General features: G+C 54.8%; 1 protein-coding gene across 1 annotated transcript in view; it reads right to left on the reverse strand.

The window, feature by feature from the left end:
- LOC123354734 (nectin-1-like) overlaps positions 1–22,204 on the reverse strand; it is a 97,429-nt gene that overhangs the window by 11,032 nt on the left and 64,193 nt on the right. The window contains exons 4-5 of the mRNA XM_044996900.1: positions 21,913–22,030; positions 13,129–13,280 (exon numbers count right to left, since the gene is read on the reverse strand). Coding sequence (XP_044852835.1) covers positions 13,129–13,280; positions 21,913–22,030 — 270 coding nt within the window. The remainder of the gene's footprint in view (positions 1–13,128; positions 13,281–21,912; positions 22,031–22,204) is intronic.

Consider the following 22,204-nt stretch of genomic DNA (forward strand, 5'->3'; position numbering starts at 1 on the left):
GCCAGCCGGTCTGACCCCTCCGGTGCTAAGCATCTCCCACTATGAGGCGACCAGGCCACACACTGGAGCAGCCCCTCTCTTGCCTTGCCTCCCCAGCATGGAGATTTGGGGCTGCTCCTCACTGCTGAATAGCTCTGCAGCTGCCTTCCCATCTCCTGCTGCATGAAGCTGCCAATCAAACACCAAACTTCCCTCTCAAATAGAAGCCAGGACTATGGGCAGAGAACCAGCCGAATGATGGACGATTTCCATCACTGAATGGTTGCAAAGCAAAAACAGATAGAAGGCAATGCCTCCCCCCCCGCCGCCCCGCCCCAACACCAATCATGATGAGCTTGTGGAACTCATGGCCACAAGAGGCCAAGCGCTTAGCAGGGTGGCAAAGGAGGATCAGGCATTTATGAGTGATTGTAGGAAACATCAAACAAACTAGAGATTGGGAAGAGACAGGAATCCTGATGCTTCAGGGCTTAACCCAACCTCAAGCTCAGAAGGAAACTTTCCTTGGGGGCAGGTTATCCCAGATGTAGCAATTTTCCTCGAAGCAGCTGGTGAGAGGATACTGGGCTGGATGGAGCACCAGTGCAGCTATTCCCATGTACCCAAGGGGGCCTAGTCCCACATTTTAAACCCTCCCCAGCCCCTGAGATAGAGGTTTTGTTTGTGCTGTTGAACGAGACATTTAAAATCTCCATCCTTTCCTCAAAAATTGCTCCTGCTTTGCACTGTCCCAGACCGACACTGCCGACTCTTTCGCATTAGGAGTGTTGTTAGCGGAGGGCAATGAAACTGATCGTAGCAGAGGGTTTTGCAGTGAAAAATGCCAGCCGGAATGGGACAGGTGCACGCAGCTGGGGGCGATTTGCTCCTTCCAGCACAAGGCAGAGGAAAAACGGACATGCTACATTAAAAGGCGGCCAGTTTAGAAGCCTCTGCGTGTGTGTGTCCGTCCAGAAAAGCCAGCCAGACGAAACTAAAAACCTCTCGGCTCAACTGCTAAAAATGCGACATCTATCCCTAATGGAAACTGGATAATGCTAGCTGCTGATGGCTCAGCTTCTCTCTCTCACACGCACGCACGTTCTAGCCTCTTCCATGGCCCCATTCAGCTGGTGGGGCCAGTCCCTGGGAGTAACCCCAACGCTGGTGAATCTTTAGGGGGTACAAAGCTGGTGTGATGCTCTACACCACCCTCTTCTCCCCTCACAGCTTCCGGCTGGATGCGGCTGGAATGCTGCTGATCTCGGACTGTTCTCAGAGGCGGGAATGGCTAATTAGGGGGCTCTGGCAGCTGAGTATAAGACAGAGCAGCCCTCCAGCGGCTCTAGCTGATGCTAGTTGACCAGACTGGTTGCCAGCCAATGCCAGAACCTGGGGGCTGGATCTTTGCCCCCACCCTCCCAGTCCTAAACTCAGCTTGGCTGCAGTTCAGAATTGGTGCCTCTCTTTCCTGCTCAGTGATGTCATAAGGTGTTTTCAGGCCCAAGCAGCTGGTGGAACATGGGAGCTCAATTCTCCCCCTGGAGCTGCCCACTGAAGTCAGCTAGAATGGTACCGCGTGAGGAGGTGAAACAACCTCTGGGGTTCTACAGATTCCTCCCTCTTCTTGGCTCCAGGGGGTGGAGAGACTGTGGTTCTGTGTCGAGCAGCAAAGGGGAGTTTGGCGCCTGTCTCCTCGCCAACGGTCTTGTTAGCCCCGTGATTCAAAGGCAGGAAATGGGATATTCTCCTTCACCCTCCCACCCTGCAAGATCTCCTGATGTTCGGTTCCTCTCCTCCAGTCCCCAGATGTCACGTTTCTGAGACGTTTCATCAACCTCCTCACCCCCCCCCCCAACACTTTGGACACAAAAACTAACTTGTCAGAGTGTCAGATTTCGCACCTTGCACATGGAGGAAATGATTTCACTCAAACATAAGCCCTGTTCCCTCCCCAAAGCCAGTTCTGATGTAAAACCAGGCGTGACTGCGAATCAGCAGGTAAAGCACTGAAATTTCCCCTGCCACTGGTCAGCCAGGGAGAGCGAGAGAGACGGGGAAGATACAGGGAAGGGAAGAGGAGAGACAGAGAGAGAGGAGAGAAGGGGGATTGCGGAATGGCAGCGGGATCAAGAGAAGGAAACCCAGTGACACAGCAGAGAAGGGGAACAGGGCTCACTGGGAAGCCAAGAATGAGGCCGTTCCCAGCACTGCCACTGGGTGGCGGGAGAGACCACTTCTGTCCTCCAGAGGATTGGAGGGGAGCAGGGCTAGTGACCTACTGCGGCGGCTATTTGCACCCCTTCCCCCCATCCCCTCCCACCACTGCTCACAGGAGCGACCCAGCAGCCCCTCCTCTTGCCAAGCAGGGCGACTGGGGGTTCCCAGGGACGGCTGCCCCAAACACGGCCTCTTGCACCCCTTAGTGCCTTCGCTCAGCAGAGACCTGCAAACTCACTGCTGCCCCAGCATGGTACCCCACGCTCCCCATCACTGCCACTCTCTGGGTGCCCCCCACATGCCTGGCAGGGGGAGAGTAATGCTGGCAGGGCCCTGGCCCATCCCCAGCAGATGAAGAACAGACGTAGCGGGGTGAGATGAAAGGCCTGGTCTTTATTTCCACCTCAGAGCTGTGCCTTGTGGGCGGATCTACCGCACAGAGATCCCTTGGATCACCCATTCCCTGTCAGGGGCTTGGAGCACTTTCCAAAAGGCAGGGAAAGGGGATTATCCCCACTGAGAGACAGACTGGGAAACCGAGGCACAGAGCAGAGCCAGGAACAAAACTGTCGAGTGCCAACTCCTAGGCCCTGCTGTGACCCTAGACCTTGCTCCTCACTGCCTGCTTTCCTCCTACCAGCTCCTGCCTGGCCATACGGGCTCAGGACTGAAGGGAGGGGGCTGGGCGGGGCAGCTTGGCCCCAGGGCTTCTTTGGACCTGTTCCACTTGAACTCCCAGCACCAAGCCTCTTCCAACAGCAGTGGGGATAAGGCGTCAGCCAGCCCATCTCAGCTTCCATCCCTACCCAGAGCAGGGCTCTTTCCTGGTGAGCCGGCTTCTCTCCCTCTCCTCTCCAAGAGCCACCCAGCCCAGCCACGCCCTGCTTTATCGCCAAGCGCTCAGTGCAAACAATCCCCTGCCCCCTCACCCCACCGGGGCTGCTGCACCTGGCGGCTGTCGGCGTGGTCTCTAATCGCCTGGGAGCTGGGCTCACACAGTGGCTGTTACCTGGGCGTTTCTAGGGCACGCCTGGCAGCAGCTGGGAGAGCGAGGCTGAGAGTTAAGCACCAGCCTCAGCGTCTCCTCTCCCTCCACTGCCCCAACCGTTCAACTCTGAAGCGAACTAATGACTTAGGATGGGCCGGATCCTCTGCTGGCGAAACTTGGCATGGATCCATTGCCATTGATGGATGTGTTGTGGGTAATGGAGCGACGCTGATTCACACCAGCTGAGGATCTGGCTCCGAGTACTGGCCGTTGAACAATCCTGAGTTCCACGGGCAGGATGAAACGCACCAAATGACAGCCCTGGGTGCTTGTGGAATCCTGCGGCCTGTCTCCTCCCCCGCACCCCGGTGCCCGTGAGGGTCCTGGAAACCGAGAATCCCACTGCCCGGAGCGGAGCATGCTGGGCCCCATGTGTAAAATCCATTAGGAAGAGTCTGGAGAGAATTAAAGCTACCGTGGAAAGGGGAGCAGCAGAGAAATGGGAGATGGGGGGAGGGATAAGTTGAGCTTTTACTACAGTGTAACACATTCTTCCTCCCGCTCCAGCCCCAGTGAAACAGAGCGCGCTGTATGCATAGGAGTTAAAGGAGCAACACTATCTCCCCACTCTCCCCCTCCTGTTCTCTGCCAGCTGTTGCATTCAGCCACGGCTTCCTGTCCCTGTGCCAAGAGCCAGGCCTCTTGGGGCAGCAGCTGGGAGCAGAGAGAGAGATGAGGGGTCGCTCTGGGTTTCGCCCTGGAATGAAGCCAAGCCCAGTTTCCCTTTGATCCCGCCAAAGAAAAGGACAATCCGGCCCCATCTGCAGGGAGCTCTGGCCTCTGGGGCGCTTTCTTCCCCTCTTGGAAAGGCTTGGCTGGGTAGCCAGCCTGGAGCACATTTCCCCAGATCCAGGGTGGAGGGAGCCAGACATCTCATGGCAGGTTTCACCTGTTGCTGACTCACAGCATGGGAAAGTGCATGGGAATGAATGGCTCTGAGGGCTGCCACTCTGGGGGAGATCAGGAATAACCCCACCGAGGCCTTAACAGTCTCAGGCTTTCCCATATCAGGAGTGAGGCGCCTGCAAATCAGGATCTTTTTCAAGCCAATCATGAGATTAAAAACAAAACACAACTTTCCGGGTTCTGTTTTTTCCTCCTTCTGGTCTTTCAGTCTTTAGGATTCACCTTTCCAAGCTTTTCTTTGCAACCACACGGACTAGAAACTTGCTCCATTTTTAAAACAAAAGCCAAGATTCTCAAGCAATCACCTGACTCCAGGTTCTGGGGCTTTAAGGAAAAAAAACCCCACCAGCTAGCATGACAAAGGAGAAGCAGACCCCGAGGGAAGTCTCTGGCCAAGCTGATCCCTGAGGAAACTGATGGAGATAAATCTAGCCACCCCTGCTTCCCAGTGCGTGGCATGTTGCATTGCCATATAGATCTGTGCAAAACAGGAGTGAAATGAGTTGGTGGAGCACTTCACACCCACTGTGCATTAGCTTTGCACAAGAGGAGTAAATAAAGACACAAGATGCCAGGCAAGGGGTTGGAGCTCAGCTAATGTTTTCCTAGCAACTGGCAGGTCTTCAATATCCTGGTTATTCTGTTTGGATGAAGTTCAGCTGCTGAGCCTAACAAACCACTGGGGTCTGCAAAACCAGGCTGGGAAACTGGCAGGGTCAATGAAACTCATGAGATTCCTGTTACCCCCAGCTCCTGCTGAAGGTTGGGAATACTGCAAGAGCTGGCTGCCTTCTGGGGGTTGGCAGCTTCCAGCGGGACTCTGTGAGCACAGAGACAATCATGCTTTAAAAAGAAAAAAAAAAGTTAGACCCAGTGGAAAAAACTGACCTATTTTCATGAAAAAATTTAGTCCAAATTTCCAAATGTCTTGGTTGGCTGTACTGAAAGCGTGTGTGTGTCAGGGGTGGGCGGGCTGGTTTTTTATAACAAAAATGTTCTGCTTAGAGTTTGGGTCAGTTTTCCTATGATTGAGTTTGGTTCTTCTTTGCTCCAGGCACGTCCCAAGGAGATAGCCCATTTGGCCTGGGATCTGGATTGGGCTTCAGGGTTGGATAGAGCCCAGATCTGGTGAGCTGTTCCCATGAGATTTCTCTCCCTGAGTGGCAAAAAACCCAAACCAAACCAAACCCCACTCAGATGATATGTCATCTTGGGCCAGAATCCCCTGAGATTTCACTGTGTGCACTGGGAAATTCTGAGCTTAGACCTCCATTTGGATACCCCCATCGGGGTCGGGTGGACCGGTGCATTCTAGTCCAGACCCTCTGTAAAGGGCTTTGATTTTAGAAACTCTTATTCTCTCCAGAACACTTGGCCTGCCCCTGCCCATTCGCAGTGAAACATCCACCCACGTACCCTGTGGCTGCTGACAATAGGATCCCAGCAGAGCAGCACAGAGCTGGGACGGGAGATGAAGCCAGTCGTGGTAGCTGTCTAGAAAATACAAGGCAGATCCTCATCCGGTGTAAGTCAGTGAGGACCCAAAGCCTTCAATGGCACTTTACCCCAGCGGAGGATCTGGCCGCCCCTTTCCATCGTTCCCTGCTCTTCGTGCTGGAGGGGGGTGCAGGGGTGGGAAGGAAACCACTGGAAGCTAATCCAGGAGTTCAGCAGCTGCTGCTGGCATTTCAGAATGTGACGGCTTTTAGGACAGAAGCCAAACGTCTCTTAGGTTCTAATCTCTCTGCCAGGTCACCTACTGCTTGTCAATCAAAGACTACCCTGCAGCAGGTCTCTGGCAGAGAATCCAGCGGCCAGGTTACAGCACCAGGTCCCCCAGTTGCACCTGTTCTGAGCCCCCTTTAGCCCACTGCCCTGGGTTCAGAGCCCAAGTGGTTTGCACAGACGTGAGCGATGCACCATCAGCCCACAAGGCTCCGGGTGCACAGCCCCCAAGCTCCTCAGCTGCAGTTAAACGCTTGCTGGAAAGGCCTCTCTCCTGCGCTCTCACCTGCACACAAGGCCGTGCTCAGTCTGTTTGCAGTGACCTTGCTGGGATGAGATCACGGTGGGTGAGTAAATAACTCTCCAGGTAGCACAGCAAACCAGGGACCCCTCTCGTCTCCGCTTGCTCCCCTCCCGCCCGTGTTGCTGAGCCACGGCCCCTCTCACCGCGGAGGAGAGGCCAGAAGCCAATGGCAGAACGGCACATTTATCAAACGCCATCGGCCACTTACAAATTGATAGGGGCTCGGGGGACGTCTCAGGGATGCACAGGAGCGCCAATGCACTGGGGGCATGAATCTGCTGGGCACGAACTGCAGGACAGGGCAGGGCAGGGCAGGGCAGGGTGAAATTCAACCAGTGACAGGAGAGACGAGGAAAAGCCCCACTGTGATGGGGTAGCCACCGGGAGATGGACTGAGCCCCCAGTAGGCAGGGGTGTGGAGTTAACACTGGGCACCCGAGCTCCACCCTTCTGGAGCACATCCCTTCCTCTGGCACTCACAGAGCCCCTCACCGAGGTTACCAGTTCCTCCCACTCCATGGAGAAGGACGAGGTCGACGTTCTCCAGAGGGGCCGTTGGTTTTGGAGGCCTCTGATTTGAGACACCCGTGGGTTGGGTTTTCAGAGATGCTGAGCACCTCAACCTCCTTTGCGATCAGCGGGATTGGCGGGTGCTCTGCACCCAGGGAAGCCAGGCCTGAGGCATCTCAGGCAGACACCCCCCAAAACAAATAAAAACAAGAGGCCCCAGTTTAGTGGCAGTTTTGGAAGATGTTCAATTTATCGATTTACTGAGGGTCACACAGGGAGGGGGTGGTGGAGCAGGGGACAGCTTCCTTTCTCCATCCACCAGCCCATTTTATCCTGCTGCCCCTCATTGTGGTATCTGAGCGCCTTCCCCAGAAAGTCAAGCGCAACAGAGATGTCCCCATGCTCTCCTGGCTCCTTCCCGCTGGGCAGCAGGCTTTGACCTCCAGGGAGGTGCCCTCACATACAGACCCCGAGGGAGATGCGTGACAGCTCAGCAGCTGCTAGGGGAGCCTGTCCCTCCTTCCCGTGCCTCTTTCTTCCTGCAGAGAGCAGGGTTGCCCTGCCAGGTCCTCCTGCGGTGGAACAGCTGGACTGACCCAGCACAGTCAGGGACTGGGACAAATTTAAATCTGCCCTGGCTGTGGCTGATGACCTCTCTGGAGCTTGGCTCCTTCTCTTGCCTTTCTCCCTCTTTCCCTCCGGGTCCCCATCCTCTCTCATCCCTGTCCCGTCTCAGCATTGCCACCCCACTCCCCATCCTCTTTAGCCTTCGCGGGTCATTGCACGTGCTGAGTACACGGCCTGGCCTCTGGGATGAACCATGTTTCCTTAGGGCCAGGCACTGCTTCACGAGCTCCTCCTTCGGGAGTCACAGCAGTCAGGGCTGGGCGAAGGAGGGATTTTCCGGGGAGAGCGGCATAGGGAGCGCCCCCGTGCTGGCCCTGCCGCGCGGGAGAAAGAGACATGGGGAGAGGGCTGCCAGGCTCTCCCAGCGCTCTGCTAATCTCCACTAGCTCTGATTAAGTGTGCCCGGAGCTCACAGGCCTGTGCAGGGTTTGTTTTAATGAGGTCTCTCACCCTGTGCCTGCGCTGAGCGAAGCCAATACACACGGTCTCCGGCCTCCCTGCTTCTCCCCCACAAAGACTCACTCCTCTCCTGCAGCTGCGTTGCTCCAGCCCCGTGGGGTGCAGAGAGAACTGCTATAGATACCCACACACTGCCAGACTATGTGCGGAGCAACCCATCCTGCATGCAGAGGCGGAGCCCAGCTGAGACCTTCTGGACCAAACAACAAGCCGAGCCCGAATGACGACCGCTTCTCCTTGGAGCCTCTGCGAAATGCAGCTGCCATTGAGCGGGGTTCAGAGAGGATTCTAAGCCTCCTTCTCCACCACATCTCCTCAGCTCCCTCCCTGCCGTTTCCAATGGGAGTGTGTACGCCCTCTGCATGAGTGTGCAGGTGGGTGGGCGCAGGGAGTTGTGAATATACACGCCTGCCCTTGCACATTATAACGTGTGCATGCACTAGGCTGGGGATCCATGTGCACAGGCTGCGTGTGTCTGAAGATGGGCACGCAGGGACGACTGTGCCTACATGCGCATAGGCATGTTTGTGTGCTTCTGCATGCAGGGATGTCTGTGCGCGCAGGTTGGTGCATTTGTGTACACATGCTGGTGACGGTGTATGGGCGTGTCCGAGCGTGTGTGTATGCACAGGGGGGCCAAATGGGTGGGCACGTGTGTGACTGTACATGGATGCTCAATTGTGCCTGGCTGTGTCTGAAGGTACAATCGTACAGAGATGCGTGTGCACAACTGCTCACGAATGTGCAATTGTGCCCGAATCGGCATGTGCCTGACTGTACACAAATGTGCCTTTGAGCCTCAGTGCACGTGAGCGTGTGCATGCATGATGGAGCGTGCTCCCCTGCAGGGAAGCCTGCCTGCCCTAGAGCCCACTTAGACACGCAGGGACACATGTGCAGACACAGTGAGTCTATAATAAGAGTCCCTTATTATTTCCCACAACCAGCTGTAATAAATAGTTACATGCCTCACTACATGGATTTGCCTCAACTGACAAACGTCCTGCAAGGCAGGAGAAGCTATTACGTGAACAGATTGCAGGGATAAAATATTAAATTTCCACTTATCAATCTTTTTAATGTGCTATAACTCTAATAGCAGCTTTCAGCCTTTCCCCAGAACAAATCCCCGGTTCGCTCAGGAGGGAGACCAAACTAGCCAGGTGATTCCCCTCCTCGTTCAGGTCTGGAGTGGGCTAACAGCAGGCTGCCGTGATGGCAGGAGAGGGGGACAGGCGCGTGTGTGAGTGAGTGGGGAGCTGGGCTGGGTTGGCTCCGCACTGGGCTCCTCTCTATTTTACCCAAGGCTAGCAGCTCACTCGACTGAGCACCATTTATTGCGCACGGCTCTTGAAAGAGGCTTCGTGGTCTGCTGACAATCCCTAAATTGCCTGCAAGCCCCAAACAAATGTACCTGTAATAGCCGAGCGAGGCCGGCTGAGCCCTCTCCAGCGCCGACCTAATCAGCCCTTGGGGAGAGCTGGATAAACATATTCAGATCCCATGAATTATTAAAAGGGTATTACTTTGTGTATCCCTGGTCTAACGAGTCAGCTGCTAATCGGCTCGAACGCGGCCCCCTTCAGTGCATGCTCTTACCCCCCCATGCCTGCTGCAGCTGGTCACCTCACCATGGATACTGTTCTACACGCTGGCACCTCAGGGTCCAGATTCTGATCTCCGCCATGCGGGTGTAAATCTGGAGTCACTCCACTGAGAACAGGGTGTGGGGTGTGACTCCAGATTTATGCATCTGGCATCCAGGGCAGTACCAGCCCTCATTCCCCAGCACTATCACTGATGCCCTATCCCAACACCCCTGATTTTAACGATGGCTTTCCCCTGCCCTCGGTGCTAATCGTCCCCTGGGCCCCAGCTGCCTGGTAAACAGCAATTCCCAAAAGCTTTTCCTGCTATCCCCATTTCTGCTTCCCCCTGCTCGACACACGCCCCTTCCCTCCCTTTCCCTCCCATGCTCTGTTCTCCATTCCCTCCGGATGGCTCACTCCATGGGCTAAGGGACCATCCACCTAGGCACAAAGAGCACTTAGGCACCCAACTCCCCCTGGAAGTCAATGAGAGTGGGCACCTAACTCCCATGGGTTCGTGGTTCCTTTCCACTAGAAGAACCACACTCACAACCCTGCCACCATCTGCCCAATGAGCCCCACACCCTAGTGTGCTGGAGACGCCAGGAAATCCACTAGAGACGTCACTATTGCTAGGGAAGGTACCCGGGTACGGTGATGATGGGCGGCAGCGTAAGCCCCTTAGATAGGCAGATGTGCGTGTGTCATTGTACATGGTTGTGCAATTGCGCATGGCCGGCTGAGAGACATGGGAGCAGAAACAGGGCCTCACTATTACAGGCCTCGCAGCACCGGACATCTTGGGGCATATTTCGACTGCGACACAGTAACGGTTGAGAGATCTGAGATTAGAATGAAACACGCTATGAAGAAACCCTGTCTCCCCCAAACTCTTCCCTTGTGTGTGTTGTGAATCTACTCTCCTGTGCTGGGAACAGGGAGCTTTCCACCTCCCGGTCTGGTCCAGATTACTGGTCGTTACCATTTGATGGCTTTGGGCCTACATGAAATAAGATGCAGAGGGTCTCAGCCCGGTTGCTAGAGGGCAGTTGCCCACGTTGCCAAAGGAGCACAGTGGCTGGAATTGATCAGCCCTCTTGGTGGTACTCACAAATGTGGCTGAAGGGATCTCGGAGATGCTCATCTCTCTGGCCCCTAGACATGATCCCGGGTCAACGCTGAGTCAGGGCTACTCGCCCCCCAGCTGCCCAGGCTGTATCTCGCCTGTAGGCAGAGCTCCCCAGTTGCTCAGGCTGCCAGGATGCCAGCTCCTTTCACCAGTAAAATATTCCACAAAGGGAAACAGAAACCAGTCCCGGCTCAACAGATAGAGGCAAAGTAAATCGTTTGCACCACAGGTTCACCCCAACAGCAAATTAGTGAATGACACGTAGCATCACTGTTTCACCCACAGACCTCCACACGCTTCACAAGGGAAAGTTAACATGACTGTCCCCACGTGCTAGCCGGGGGAAACTGAGGCACGGGGGGGGGGGAGGTGCCCAGAGCAACATTATCACTGATTTCAGTTTGAGGCACCCTGGGTCCAGTTCTCAGAGCTGCTGAGCACCCACAAGCTGCAATGGGCATCAATGGAGGCCAGGGGTGCTCAGCACCTCTTCAAATCAGGCCTGAGATGTCTCAAGTCGGGCACCTCCCCAAAGAATGAGGCATCCGGAAAGAGTGGCCCTCTTTTGAGAATGATTTGAGCCATCTCGCTAGGGGCTGGCAGGGCGGGAACCAGAACCCTGCACCCTTGGGGCTCCCAGCCCTGCCCTCGGACAGTGGCCCCTGCTGACAATCTGCCCGTAAGTGCCCACGGTCCCACAATGAGTCTGTGGCAGCTCTGGGAATGGGACCCCGGTGTCCCGACTCCACGCAGCCCCTTGTCTAGCCCAACGAGTGCAGGAGGCCCCGTCCCCGCTCTCCACTTGTGCTCCGAACATCCTGTGCCCTGGAAGCTCCCGCAGCCTGCAGGGCGTCTCATTAGCCGTGTGCCTCAGAGGGAACAATATGGCAGCGCTTGGGACTTTGGTCAGAGAAAGGAGACTGCACGATGGTTCCCCAACCTGCCTGACAGCAGCCGCCTTGGCCCCAGGAGCTTGTCTCCCCACCCATCCCCACCAGGGAGTCATGCCTGCTTCAGGGACTGGAAAACAAGTCTCCAGTGTCCCCTGTCATAGGAGAGCCTGAGAAGTAGCCCTCTGCAGATCAGTCCTCTGCCTCATTCTGCAGGGCCAATTGGCAGCAGTCCCTCGGATAGAGTTTTTCACTGCCTGGAAATTCCCCAGTGGAGATGGAAACCAGGCAAGCTGAGAGACCAAGCAGCTGGGCAGCTATGGCACGTGGTGACAGAACCAATGCCCTGCTAAGCCCAGGGCTTAGAGTGCTGGGCATCTTGGGTCATATTTAGGTTGTGGCATGGTTTAGTATACTCTCCCAGTTCTCTCTGTCCCAGCAGCGTTGCAGCCTGGTCACTGGGTGGGGAAAACCTCAGAGTGCCCCTGCATTGTGGAAAAGATTAAACCCAGGGCAAGAGGCATCCAGCCATTGTATTAAGCCAGCTGAGAGAGATTAGGCTGGGCTCTGCCTATCTAGATGTTCATACCATTATTCTCATCCTGGTAGCTAAGCAGGTTTGTCTCCAGGGCACCGGGTGCCACATGGTCTCCTCGCAGATGCTGGGAACAACACTGGGTCATTTGTCTTTTTATAACCACCATGGACTGAGTTGATCCGAGATGGAGATCGGCCACCAGAGGAACACACGTCACAAGCACAACCACACACCATCAGCAGCGCAACATACCCCAGGCCCTCAGGGCTGCTTGTCAGGCAGCCACTCCTTGCTATCTCCACCAAGACCCGAGAGCAATCAGATGCTCTGCCTACCGCCCGAACCCTTAGCTCAGTGCTGGACGATGATACTTCCTTAATCTGCCATTCGCCTGTCACTGCCAGAGGTTACTTCTCCCTGATGTCAGACCAACAACTTCTGATGTCATTTCTCCTCCCTCGTTAATCTACTGCCACACGATGCCATTTCCTCCCTTTGACATCATCATGACGCCTCCTGATGTCATCTCGTCTCTTGATGTTAACCCAACATCTCCAGACGCCACTTCCTCTCTCAGTGGCTAGCCTGATTTCTCATATGACACTGTATGACATCACCACCTTAACTCCTGGCCCTCTGATGTCACTCCCTCCTGGAGCCTAGAGAAAGTGGCCCCTCTCCCTACAGCTTGTCTCCTCAGCCTCGTGTGCGATGGTAGGGTTAGCGGCTGTATGGAGCAGCACAACTGGAAAAAATTGCTGAGTTGCTTCAAACTGACTAGCCCGGGAAACAAACAGTCGCCTGCAGCTGTCGGACCACTGCCTTGTTGGGAGGCACTCCTCTTTCCCACCCCCTCAGAAAGCCTCTCCTTCAACACTTCTCACCACACATCCCAGCTTCAACTCTTGCTTTGAATCAGAAGCGGAAAGGAAAACAAAGGGAGGTGAGATCAAACAAGCCACCGTGTATAAAAGGAAGCGAGACCAAGAAAACATGAAATGAAATCCAAGCCCAAATCACTCAGAAAACAAACCCCGTGAGCGCAGAGCAAAGCGGAGATCCTGTTTGCTTTATCGGTTATACCCCGAGAGAGAGAGAGAGTCTAGCTCTAGAAAAAACGACAGAAGAGCATGTGGCTGGTTGTTCGCCACCAGGTTAGGTCTCCCCAATCTGCCCCTTTGCGGATAGGCTGAGTTTTTCCTACCTGTTACATTGACTTCCACGAGCCCTGACCGTGTGCCGATGGTGTTGGTGGCCTCACAGATGTACGTCCCTGCCAGGCTGTAGGAGACGGGCCCTTTGAAGAACAGGGTGTTGTTCTGGACTTCTACGTTCTCGGGCAGCGAGCCGTTCAGCCTACGGGGGAAGAGCATTGGGGTTGGTTCCCAGGGTCTTGCGGTGCTCAGGCAAGGCTGCTGCCCTCATGAATGCCTAGATAACTCCACTGACTTCAACAGAGCCCCTGGTGTGAGTGGGAGGGGGAGCAGCGTTCACCAACTCCCTTCCACCACCTCTGCATGTCTATCCCTCTCCATCTGCAAACACAGCAAATGGGCGTGAGTTACCCTCCTCTGTCACTACCACCTGTCCCCCGACCTGCTTGGAGCACGGATTCCCATCTCACCTAGGGCTCCCCAAGCCGAAGAGAGTTAGCTGGAAGACTTGCTTTGGATCAGACTGGCATAAATCAGGAGTTAATGGAGCTACGCCTGGGTAAAACCATTGTGATATCAGAATCGAGCCCTTTGCATGAACTTACCCCCCGTTTATGTTATTGCTGGATCTGACCACCTGGTTGCTGAGCTATCATAGACAAACCTCTTGGGTCTGCAAATCTTTCTAGACCATCCTTATTTGGGGCACTCCCAGTTCCAGCCAGACACCAGAAGGTGGGGGTGGGTGGAGAATCAGCAAAATATTTCAGAGCCTAAAACAGATCAGTTTCCAGTGTGGTTCTGGAAATAGGTGCCGATTTGGTGGTGGTGGGGGGGAGTGGTTAGGTTTGAGGGTGGGTGCAGTTAGATTTTCATTTTATCTCATAGACTCATCTCTAGCAGGCCTTCGACCCACTTACACCCCCCTCGCCTTCCATTCAATGCAACTAACAGACACAAGGATACTGATTCGCTACTGCATGATTCCTTTTTCATGCCAGTGTAACCCCACTGGGCAGATCTTCAGCTGGTGACAATCAGCACAACAATGCTGACCTCCGTGGAGCTCTGCCGATATACACCAGCAAAGGATCTCACCCACTGATGTGAAACTGGAACAACAGCACTGAGTCAGGCACCAAGTTTCGGAAAAGCCGTGAAACAAACAACCCCCAAAAATCCATACGCCGAGGAAAGAAATACACATCCCAGTCACTCTTAATTACCGCTACAAAGTAAAGCAATTACTTTTATTAAGCAATTACATTTACTAAGTAATCTCGCCCCCCTACAAAAAATGCATTAACTGTAAGTAATCCTTAGTAGAAAAGAGGAACGAAGTGGTGCCTTGGTTGCATTAGTATAGGAAATGGATATAAATAACAATATCTATAAGGCAAGGGGTGACCATGAATACCATTAATAAAGAGAATGCATTAGTCAGGAAGGGTGAAATTCATCCCTTTGCAGAGAGCCAGCGAATGGGCTATGTGCCACTTAAGTGGCGGATACACAGGCCTGCTGCTGGTCCAGTGCCACTGGGTGCATCAGGGCCCCGCTCTGCCAGGCACTGAGCAGCAGAGGCATTGGGCCCGGTGGGTGGCCTGCACTGTTAGCATTGCAGCAGGGATGCGAAGGCAGTCATGCAGCCAACTCCCAATGGGCTGGCACCTTGGGGGGGGAATCCCGGTCTACTTCCAACAGACACCCTGGGCCAGCCCCCGCACTGGGGTAAACCCGCCACACTCTGTTGATTTCAGTGGAGCTGCTGCACTGGTTTATGCCTGCTGAGGACCCTCCATCTCCTCAACTTGCCATTTCCTGGCTCATCCTATGTAATCATGAGTCAGTCCCGGCAGGAAACCCACTCCCTCAAGCCTGGCAGCCATTCGGCCTCTCAGCCTTTATGTGGGCCCAGAAGAACCCAGCAACGACCTTGATGCCTGTGGGTCCAAATGGGACCCTGGCCCTGGGAGCTGGAAATCTGCACCCCAAAGGTGGCATTTCCCCAAGCGCTCAGCACTGGCCTAATCCTGCGCCCACCGAAGCCAGCCTCCCCGTGGCCCCTGTTACAGGAAGATCCAAACGCCTCCAACTTGAATACATTTATCCTCAGGGGTGACCAGCCCCGTTCAGAGGGCGCCAGGTCCAGTGCACCTGTGACTGATTTCCTGCTGCCCAGCTGGGCCGCAGGGAGACGGGAGTAGATGCCAGGCTGGTAACAAGACTCTGGTGCACTGGATCCCCCTCCCTCTTAAAGGGGCCAGTCACCCTGGCACCCCTCAGAAGCCCAGGAGGCGGCAGGGAAGTGCTATTATCCCCATGGAACAGATAGAGAACTACTCCAGGGTGTCAGCTGATTCCTGCAGAGCTTGGCAGGACAGTCCTGTCCATCTCCTCCAGCCCCACAATGGGGAGCGCTGCACAACCGACCAGACCCATAATGCAGGGTTCCCACCTTTTACTTCAGCATCCCCCTGGGTCACTGCTGGAGGGAGGCTGCTGATTGGTGCAATGGTCAGCTCTGGTGTAACACAGAATCCCTCATGAATATGGGCAAAGAGATGAATGGGGCATTAGGAAGAATCTGGATAAAGGGCTGGGTATTGGTGTCAGGGGGCCACTCTCACTCATCCCCTCATGGCCTCAGGCCAGCCCTGAACCCCCTGCCTCAGTGAGCTCCTGCATGGGGCTTCTTCAATCACTCACACCCCCATTATCCCATTCACAGACCTTCTCAAATTCTGGTTTATTCAATTAGCAGCATCCAAAATAAAGTTCTCAAATCTATTTAGCCTCTTATCGGCTCACTCCCAGGCCTTGCCTGCCTGTACCTTGCTCCCCAAGTCCCAGCTTTCACTGCTGGGGCTTGTCACTCCCAGCAGCCTCCGTACTCCTGCTAGGGCTCTCTGAGAATCCCCTTTCTGCAGCGTCCTGCTGCTCTTTATAGGGGAATCAGCTGATCCCTGCTCAGGTGTGCCTGCTTAGTCACTTCCCCGCCCCCCATTCCCAGTCTTTCGAGCCTAGCATCCTGAAGTACTATCCGGGGGTTCTGCTACAGCAGCTCAAAGAGAGGCTTGTGCCCTGGCTCCCAAAGTCTCAGCCCTCATGCAGACTCTCTGGCAGGATGTTACTATTTCTATGCCTCAGTTTCCCACATCTGTTAAAACCAGGGCTGGGCTAATTCAATGTGGCCTAATTCCAAACCCAGTTGTGGGGCTGAGACCCAGTGAGACTGGGTTTGCAATGCAGGAGAAAAGATCCCAGTGAAAAAATAAACACTTCTGCCAGCAGAGCTGGTGAGTGTGAGGCTGGCAAACCAGGGGCCAGCACATGCCAAGGTCCCCTTGTCTCAATGGAACACTGACAAACACATGACTGGGATCGGTCTGGCCCCTTTGTGTGTTAGTCTTGTTAACAGGGGTATTAGAGTTATAAGAATATGTTCAGAGTTTAGACTGTATTGAATGCTTGTGAGCTGCTGCATGCATTAGTCTCCAACTTTCACCTTCTGTATCCCATACTGTAAGGTAATATTTGAGTGCTTGCATGGTGAGCCTCTGTGACTGTGTAACTCGCCAGAGAGGAGAGAGACATTAACTATTGTGAAGTGCTGTTCTCCAACAGAAAGCATTACATCCTGCCCGACAGGGAAAGTCCATCAACACCAGATGGACTAGTGGGCAACGTTAAACAGGACACAAGGCATTGGTTGGTCTACCCTCCCCTCCCCATGAAGAGGAGCCATGCAAGTGGATTCTCCCATCAGCTGAGTTTGCAGCTCAGAGCATAAGGCAGGAGGTGAATAAAAAAAACCCCTAACAAGAAGATACTGTATCTCTGTGCTGCTTAGACTCTGGGGGACAAGGGTTTCTAGGAATAAGCAAGAGATCCCCAGCTGCATAGCCTGGGTTAGCCCTAAAGGGCATGAAGAGTTTGCTTATTATAAAAGCTTCTATTACCTTTTAAAACTTAAGATTGTAACTCATTTGTGTGTGTATGTTCACCTGCTTTAACCTTGTATATAACTCCCTTGTCCTATTTTATAAATTTGTAAATGTTTTATTATAGGATTGGCTACAAGTGTTGTCTTTGGTGTGGGATCCAAGGTGCAACTGACTTGGGTGTAAGTGATGGTCCTTTGGGACTGGGAGTAACCTGAATATTACTCCTGGTGTAAGGGACCAGCTATCACAAAGGTAGGCTCACCTGGACGGCGAGATAGATCAGAGCACCCCAGGGGACTGTCTGTGATTCCGTGTAAAGGCTGTTACAGTGCCTGAGGAATTGACACTTGATACTTGGTTGGTGAAATCTAAGTATTCCCAGCCAGTTTGGGGTTTATATGCTGGTGTTGAACTGTCTGCTCTGAGCCTGGTACTCGTGCTCTCGAGTCGCTGCATGCAGCATTGCAGGGAGGGAGGCTTTTCTATCCCTAATACAAGGAACGGGCTGCCCTAGAGCTGACGGTACTTCCACTCCAATTTAATCTAGTTGGATAGGAAGAAAAGGGTGGCAATTATAGGGGGATACAGATGGAGAACGTAATTCAGATTTGCAGAGTGTCCCAGAAATGGTCAGACGGATTCCCCGAGACCTGGCCTCCATGTGGCCGGCTCTCTCTGGTAGAACAGGGATAAAAATGTCTCAGAGGGCTCAGTGTTCATGCGCTGCTTGGGAGGTGACATACGGTGGGTGTTGCTGTTAGGGTGATGGTCCCACCGGCGGTCCTGGGAGGGTAAGAGCCAGTAAGCAGTGCCAGCCCGATGGAGGACAGCCTTGCTACGAAAGGAAAGGTTTGGCTTCTTGAACCTGGTGGGGCCGAGGCTAAGCACCTCCTGGTCTCCAGGCAAGGGGCCCGCTGAGTTGATGGGCTCCCCTTGCAGGGTCAAGCCTGTGCTGATTACTGTAACGAGCAAGTGAGGGAATCAGCAGCCGCTCTCCGCCGCACAAAAGCGAGGGAAGGGGAGGGGCTGATTTGCCATTCCAGGAAGGGCTGCGGTGTCACCACCAGTAATTTGCTGCCTCTCCTTCAGGAACAGAAGCAGGCAAATGCGACTCGCAGGTTAACGAAAGGCCTGGGAAGAGATTCCTCAGCCTGTCCGGCTGGGCTCTGACGTGGGAGCAGGGAATCAGTTCTATGTTAATCAGCAGCACGGGGGGGGGGGACACGTCAGAGTGAATTTCTTTCCAGCGCTGCTGCTCCGCTGGCAATGTGGCCCTGTCCCCATCACTCACCATCCCCATCCCTCCTGCCGTGCACACACGGCTCCCAGGGCCTGGCTGCTGGGGAAGAGCAGAGTTAGCTCGCGAGCTCCAACCCCAGCCTTTGGCCTGTGTCTCTCCCAGGGGAACAGGCTCATAGGCAGCCCTGAGCTGACGGGGAAGCAGAGTCTGTGGCAAGGAGGAAGAGAAAGAGAAAGCAAACAGCTGCTTTTGCCCGTCTCGTCCCTCCTATCTCCCTGTTCTCCGTTCTGTGCCCCTCCCTCTATCTTCACTACTTCTCTGTTCTTTCCCTTCCCTTCCTCCCCCTGTAGCACTGCCTCTCCGTTTACCAAACCTATACGCAAACCTCACGGACCAGTACGGCCTCTGGGAAGGGAGTGCTGAGGACAGGATCGCAGTAGCCTGCTCTCTCTGTCTCCCTTCTCCTCTCCCCGGCTCCTTCTGCAGCCAACGAGCCTGTGCCCCCAGTGGCTGAGTCATAACCCATGGTCCCCTCGTGACCGGGGGCCACAGATACACACACACACGGACGATAGGAGAATCCTTAGTCTTTCTAGATTTTAAAACTGAAACGAAACGCATGGCCACAGAGGGCTAACTCCAGGCCTGGCATCGGGGGATACAATTCTCCAGGGCGCTGCCTCCTTCTGGGAGTTGGGAGCGCTTATGCCAGTTGCCAACCAATACGCCGCCTGAATGGTCCTGCTGAGGAAAACGCAGCAGGCAGAGTGTGTGGAACCCTGCATCCCATAACTGCCCCTCCCACCTGGCCTGGGCTAGGAAATCTCACCGGGCTGAGAAAAAATGGCCCCGTCCTACTCACACCATGGCTGTCTGCCTCTCTCTAGCGTTACAGCAGCAGCTGGAGGCCCCACGCTGAGATCAGGGCCCCACTGCGCAAGGTGCTGTACGCATGCATAGTAAGGGATAGCCCGCCCCTGAAGAGCTTATAATTTAAACAGGCCAAGGGAGTATTATTGTCTCCACCTTACACAGGAGGAACTGAGGCATGGGGAGATCACGTGACTTGCCCAATGTGACAGACAAAGCCTGGGACAGAGGCAGGAATTGATCCCTGGTCTCCTGTGTTCTTGGCCAGTCCTTGTTCCACAGGGCCACCTTTGACACCAGGAAGCTGGCCTTACTGCCCAAAGGGGAGTCAACGCCACTCTTCAGGGGGTGCTGGAGCCTCCTGTATCATGCGTGAAACCCTCTCTCTGCGCTGCTCTGGGTGATGGTGCAGGAGGTGCCAAGAGGCACATGGAGTTTACAGGGGAAGAACTGGCAGCGGTGACAGAAGAATCCTCTTCAGGCTTGTAAGCCAAGCAGCCTGATGCGGGAAGCGACATGAGAGAGAATAACTCCGGCTCCCTGCAAAGACATTTTGAGAGCTGCTTTCCCAATGACAAGCGCCGTTTGATCGGTTTTTAAGCTCCGTGAATGCAAAAAGAAATAACCACTCCAGGTTCCGTCAATGTTCATCTAAGCCCCCAACGGCTCCGGCTCACTCCTCCTTCCCTTTAGGGCATTCAGCCCAAAGCTGACAACTCGGAGGAGGCTGAATTGCTTCCATTTAATGACTGAAATGTGGGGAAGGGTGCGCCAAAGGGAGGTTGTTTAGAATGGGGTTCATTGCAGGGAGAGATTTTCAAAGGTGCATAAAGTCAACAGAACTCTTTAATCCCTTTAGGCACACATGACAATCCCCTGCACCACTGCCAAACTCCTGGGTTCTTTTTCCGGCTCTGCTACTGACTCGCTGAGTGAGCTTGGGCAAGTCACTATGCCACTCCGTGCCTCAGTTTCCCCACTTGCAGCACAGGACGAATAATACTCACCCTCCTTATAGGAGAGTTGGGAGGATTATTGGATGTCTGTCCAGCTTCCTGGAGATCCGAAGGTCTGTATAAGGGCCACTGCCGTATATGCACACTCAGAGGTTATGGAGTAACAGCTGGGTTACTCTGTCAGGTCCAGTGATGGAGCTAGAGCCTCCAAGATTGAGGGGAAGCCATGGAGTTATGTGTGTCCCACCACCTGCTCGACCTCCACGCAACAAAGGGCGTCTCTCCTCCTGGGGCCCTGGAGAGCATGTCTGTGTGCGTCTGGACACGTCACAGCTACGCTCCGTCTCCGAGGCAGGGCCGCACTGGAAAGGGGCTGGCAGATGGAGTCTTCATGCCCCAATGGAACCTGCAGCTGGCACCATGCACCCAGGTTTGCTGGGGGAGCGTGCTCACCTGCAGCCCTTCACTACCGGGTGCAGCTTGCACGGCTCATTGTGCTGGGCTCAATCTCCCAGCCACCATGAACACAGCATGGGCAGGGCAGCGGCATTTTCTGCTCTTCTCCTGTGCATCAAGGGATCCTCCTGCTGCCTCAGCTCAACGGCCCTCGCAGCCCAGCTCTCCCCGCTCTCGGGTCCTTGTCAGATTGACCTGCAATGCTGCCTAATTAATGCAAACTGGGGCCAAGAGGGGCGGGAGGGAGCTGCTAGCTCCTTGCCTGTTGCCTGATCCCCTCCATCGGAGATGGCAGGGCCCACTGGGTCTGAATTCTCTTCCCCGTGGCACGTGCTGAGCCTGGAGGAGGCCGTGGGCAGGAGAATAACCCGAGAGAGCAGGGAGGGGACGTAATCCTGGGGGAAGGGGATCATGGTCCCCTAAGAAGGGGACCGTGACCTTTCCAGCTCCCCACCGTGCCCCATCCCCCACAGAGCCTGTTAGCAGAGCTGTGAGCAGACCTGGAAGCCTTTGCCCATGCCAGGCAGACGCGCTGGAGCTCAGACCAAACCCCAGCCCCATCCGTGTCATCTCAGCTGACAGGCCACGTGAGTCCATCTGCCCGGAAAGGCACTGCTGTCCCCAGCCGCCTGGAACGCTCCGGTGCCTCCCCCGCCAGCGCGGTCTGCAGCCGCGCCCCCGCAGGCTGTCCTGCAGGCACGGCTGGCAGAGGAAGCAGGTTGCTCTGCGTCTGACAGGCCAGGCTCCATGGGGGGTGGGGGGGAGCTGAAAAGGTCAGGGTCCTGGACAGAAGCGACGCCAGACCCCCTGAAATGTCGGCGAGACGCCCCACCCCAGAAAGCTGGTTTCAGTCCCGATGGATAGACCCTTCTATATGGGCACCAGAGTTCTACGTAGAGGCAATCCATAGAGAGGCAGGATTTATAGACGTGCTCCCCAGCTGGTGTAGGAGCTGCCCCATACAGGTGCAGGCCTGAGTCCCCTGTAGAAAGCTAGTTTCAATCCCGGCTGAGTCAGGATTTCTATACACAGCCCATTTAGCCCCCACAGAAGGAGAGATTTCTCTCTGCCGCCTGAACTCCCCGTGGGAAAATGGTTTCGGTCTCTAGTGACCCTCAGGCCCCATTTCTCCTCTCAAGAGCAGAGGTTTTACCCCAGTGCAACCCCACTGACGGCAATGGAGTTACTCCGGATTCACAGCAGCATCAGTGAGAGCAGAGCCAGGCCCTGTGTCTCTGCAGCCAGGCCTTACGGAGTCCAAGTACCAGTTGGTAGGAGTCTTCTAGCTCTCCAAAGAGGGCTCCCTGGCTCTCGTGGGAAGTGGTGTGTGCTGCTACAGGGCCGGATGCCTTGGGGGGTACTTACAGCCTCCATTGGTAGGTGGTAGCGGGGGGGTTGGCATCGGATTTGCACGTCAGTTTCACATCCTTCCGGTTCAAAAACCAGTTGCTGTCAAAGCCCTCGATGGTGACTTCTGGCTCATCTGTCAGGGGAGAAAGGGAAGGCAAGAAACAGGGCCGGGGGTGGGGGGTGGCAGAAGAGAGAGAGAGAGAGAGATGGAGAAAGGAGGGGGGAAGGAAATGGGAGAGGAAGGGAAAAGGAGGAAAAAGGAGACAGATGGGGGTGAAAAGAAAGAAAAGAAGGATGGAGGAGCAGT

The sequence above is a fragment of the Mauremys mutica genome, chromosome 22, assembly GCF_020497125.1.
Source record: "Mauremys mutica isolate MM-2020 ecotype Southern chromosome 22, ASM2049712v1, whole genome shotgun sequence".
NCBI lineage: Eukaryota > Metazoa > Chordata > Testudines > Geoemydidae > Mauremys > Mauremys mutica.